General features: G+C 35.6%; 1 protein-coding gene across 1 annotated transcript; it reads left to right on the top strand.

Moving 5' to 3' along the window:
* Positions 1–2,213: 2,213 nt before the first annotated feature.
* LOC138161375 (vomeronasal type-1 receptor 4-like) lies at positions 2,214–3,194 on the top strand. The gene has a single exon (XM_069088202.1). The coding sequence runs from the start codon at positions 2,214–2,216 to the stop codon at positions 3,192–3,194; it is 981 nt and encodes a 326-aa protein (XP_068944303.1).
* The last annotated feature ends 734 nt before the right edge of the window (positions 3,195–3,928 follow it).

The following is a 3,928-nucleotide window of genomic DNA, read 5'->3' as shown; positions in this document are numbered from 1 at the left end:
TATGTTTTTTATGTTATGGGTTTCCATGACCAAAAAAAAAGATTCATTCTATTTCTAGGACCCAACCAAGAGATTTGTCAGAGTGGTCCAATTAAATAAATGATGGGTTTCACTTGAAAAGACAATAACTCAGAGTTACTTCTACACCAGAATGAAAATGAGCAATTTTAAAGTAATTAAACAGAAAATTAATAAACTCTTTCATATATTAAATAATATATATATACATGTATACATTTTATACATTTACTCAGTGTCATCTGACATAATTTTTTTTGAAACACAGCACAGTGACTGGAAAATGCTAGGCACTTTTAAAATGCTAGCTGGCATTATTAGTTTTTTGCAGGAGGTGGCAAGACAATCGGGGTTAAGTCACTTGCCCAAGGTCTCACAGCTAGTAAGAGTCAAGTGTCTGAGGCTGGATTTGTACTCAGGATCTCCTGACTCCAGGTCAGTGCTCTTTTCATTGTGTCACCTAGCTGCCCTTCATATTATTATAGTTAATTGTTATCGTTTGATTCAAGACAGTTCCAAAAGACCTGAGATGGAAAATGCTAACCAAATTCAAAGAAAGAACTATGGAGTCTTAATGAAGATCAAAGCATACTGTTTTCTCTTTGTTTTTTCTTTCTCATGGGTTTTCCCTTTTGTTCTGATTCTTCTTTCACAACATAACTAATGTGGAAATATGTTTAACATCATTACACATGTATAATCTATATCTGATTGCTTGCTGTCTTGGGAAGAGTAGGGAAGGAAGGGAATGAGGGAGAAGAATTTGGAATTAAAAATTTTGAAAATTATTTTTACACATAATTGGGGAAAAATAAAATTAAGGAAAGAGGAAAAAATATAATCTTTGTTGTTGTTGTATTGTTATTTTTGTTATTACTTTTCCATAATCTTCCGCCATTTTGGCTTCTAAAAAATAGAGAACACACGCTATAATTCTTGTTTACATCATTTTACATTTATTCTTTTATTCTAGAATGAACTTAAGCAAATTTAGGGTAAGATTTATCTCCTTTTAATTTGCATCCTATTCATATTGGACATTACCTGGCATAAAATTTACATTTATCAAGTGTTTGTTTATTTTATTGTACTTGGTTCTTCATTATTATCCTTCTTAAAAACTTTGATATACTTTTTCACTAACACACCAATATATGGAACTTTGCTAAGTTGTTAAACATTTTGGTTGCATTGAGATTAATTAAAATAAATCAACATTTGCTATTTTGGTGGCAGATAAGAATGTTTCTGGTTTGAAAGATATTTTATCTGGTTAAATGGTTGGATGAGTCTTGTGTTTCCTAAAATATTTTCAACTTAAGATTTAAAGCGTTTGTGACTTTGGGCAAGTCACTTAACCCCAATTGCCCTACCTTACCCCCTCTCCAAAAAGCAAAAAAAAAGAAAAAAAAAAAGATTTAAAGTATTTCTCACAATATTTAGTGCAACAAGAATGAAATAAAATATTTTCCCCCCACATTTCAGCAGTCATAATTTTTCTAAGCATAAGTTGATAGATTATTAATAAAATACTTAATAATAAATTACACCAATAAATTACATTTTGTAGTGCCTAAAATCTGACAAATCACTTTTCATATTATCTCATTTGATCCCTACAGATAGATTTAAAGTAGTTACTATTATTCCATTTAATATAGAGGCAACTGATGGTAAGAGTTGATTGCCTTGTCTAGGGTCACATGATTGTCTGCGGTAATTTCCCACTTTAAGCTAACATTTTTATTATCTTATTTTTATGTGTCATATTTTAATAATGCGTTGTGAAAAAATTCTTATCCACCTAGCCTTTTGGAATTGAACTTGTGAATTCATTCTTCCAGCACTTGGGTCAAAAGCACCAAAAGACAAGAAGGCTCCAGATTGCAAGATGGACTTCTGGTGTCATGGCAATGGTATTTTTGAATATTTTGCAAACTTCAGATCCTGGCTAACAAGAGAAAATACAAAAAAATTACAAATTAGTCTCAGTGGTTCACCCACCCCAGTCCCCCAACCCCCACTACCTCTGTTCTATTAGTTTAGAATTCAACCCATCCCACAGGTTATCCCACAATGTTCCCCAAACGAATCCCCATTCTCTTAAGCAGCACCCTTTAGAAATTTAACAAACCTTTCCTTTTCTCCTATGATTTCTCAGCACTGACTACAAATCTTACCAAGATTTGAAGAAAATGATGTTTCCTGATTTGATGTTTGGAATTCTCTTCTTTAGTCAAATGGGAATCGGGATTTTTGGAAATTTCTTTATCCTGGGCCTATACAGCTTGACTTTACTCATTGGTCACAAGTTGAAGCCTGTAGAGTACATTTTTGCCCACTTAGCCTTGGCCAACTCAAAAGTGCTTCTGTCCAAGGGAATCCCTCAGATGATTGTCTCTTTGGGAATCAAAAATTTCTTGGATCATGTTGGCTGTAAGCTTTTTGTTTATCTTCAAAATACGTCCAGGAGTGTTTCCCTCAGCATCACCTGCCTCTTGAGTGGTTTTCAGATCATAACTCTCAGTCCCAGTAACTCTAGGTGGGCAGAACTCAAAATCCAAGCCCCAAAGTGCATTGTCCCCTCCTGCTTCCTCTGCTGGTGCTTCTTCCTGCTGATAAATTTCACTTTGATTGGGACTATGCATAACTCAAGGTATCTGACTAATAATACAAAGATATGGCATCTGGGATATTGCTCAATTTTAACTCCTGCCTCTTTTAATACTGCACTTTTTGCCATTGTCTTTTCTATTCCTGATGTTGTATGTGTGGGATTCATGATCTGGTCTAGTGCATACTTAGTGTTTCTCCTGCATAGACACCATCAGCGAGTGAAGCATATTCACAGTCTTCATTTCTCTGCCAGAGCTTTCCCTGAGATAAGAGCCACCCAGGCAATCCTCATACTCATGAGTACATATGTCTCCTTTTATTCCATTAATTCTGGCTTGTCATTTTACTTCTTTAAAATGGAAAAACCTCAGCCCTGGCTCGTGGCCACCTTAGATCTCCTAGCAGCATGCTTTCCAGCCATCAGCCCTTTTGTGCTGATCTTCTGTGACTCCCAAGTCCTCAAATATTGGGATGTTCTATGGCACAGGAAATGTTGCTGTCTCCTATGCCACACTGTTGCCAGCCAAACTCCCTCCCAGAATTCTTCCCGAGCACTATAACAAACAAATATCTTTCAGAATATCTTTCAACTATTTTTCAGAACTAGAATATAATAGGTTTAGAGCCTAATTCCAGGAAGGACCTTTGTGATCATATATTTAAACTCTTTCATATTTAGAATAGAAGGTTATGACTCAAAGATTGTATAGCCTGTTTTTAGTGACACTGATTACAAGTCTAATAGTCAGTTCTTCAACTCATGTCTCCTGATTTTAAATCCACTTTTCCTTCCATTACACCAATGAAGTCAAATTCAAATAGAAACAGAGGCCACTGAGCCATACCTAAGTGTCCCTGTGTGCTCAAAAATGATTTTGTATTAAAATGTAATATGATCCATGTTTTAGAGGCAGTTCATGGCTCAGTGGAGACCACTGGGCATGGAGTCAGGAAGATTTGAGTTCATTTCCAGACTCAGATACTTTCTAGCTGTGTGACCCTCAGCAAGTCACTTAACCCCTGTTTGCCTGACAAAATGGATCCACTGAAGAAGGAAATGCAAAACACTGCAGTGTCTTTTCTATGGAAACCCTGAATGGCATCACAAAGGGTCAGACATGACTGAAACAACTGAACAACAGCATAATCAGCATTTTATTGAATTTTTATTACTTTTGTTAAATATTTCCCAATCACATTTTAATTCACTCCAAGTCACACTCAGGAGTGTCATGAGTCACAATGTGGTCCCTTGGAATTGTCTCTGACACTTTTGTGTTAGACCATACCAGTA

The sequence above is a fragment of the Petaurus breviceps genome, unplaced genomic scaffold, assembly GCF_028583685.1.
Source record: "Petaurus breviceps papuanus isolate PSGF00001 unplaced genomic scaffold, PetGlider_PUasm1.0 185, whole genome shotgun sequence".
NCBI classification, from domain to species: domain Eukaryota; kingdom Metazoa; phylum Chordata; class Mammalia; order Diprotodontia; family Petauridae; genus Petaurus; species Petaurus breviceps.
Note: the sequence above shows the minus strand (reverse complement) of the source record. Positions and strands in the feature narration are given on the sequence as shown.

Excerpts from the sequence above, each read along its gene's own strand:
- LOC138161375 (XM_069088202.1), top strand. The coding sequence starts at position 2,214 with ATGATGTTTCCTGATTTGATGTTTGGAATTCTCTTCTTTAGTCAAATG.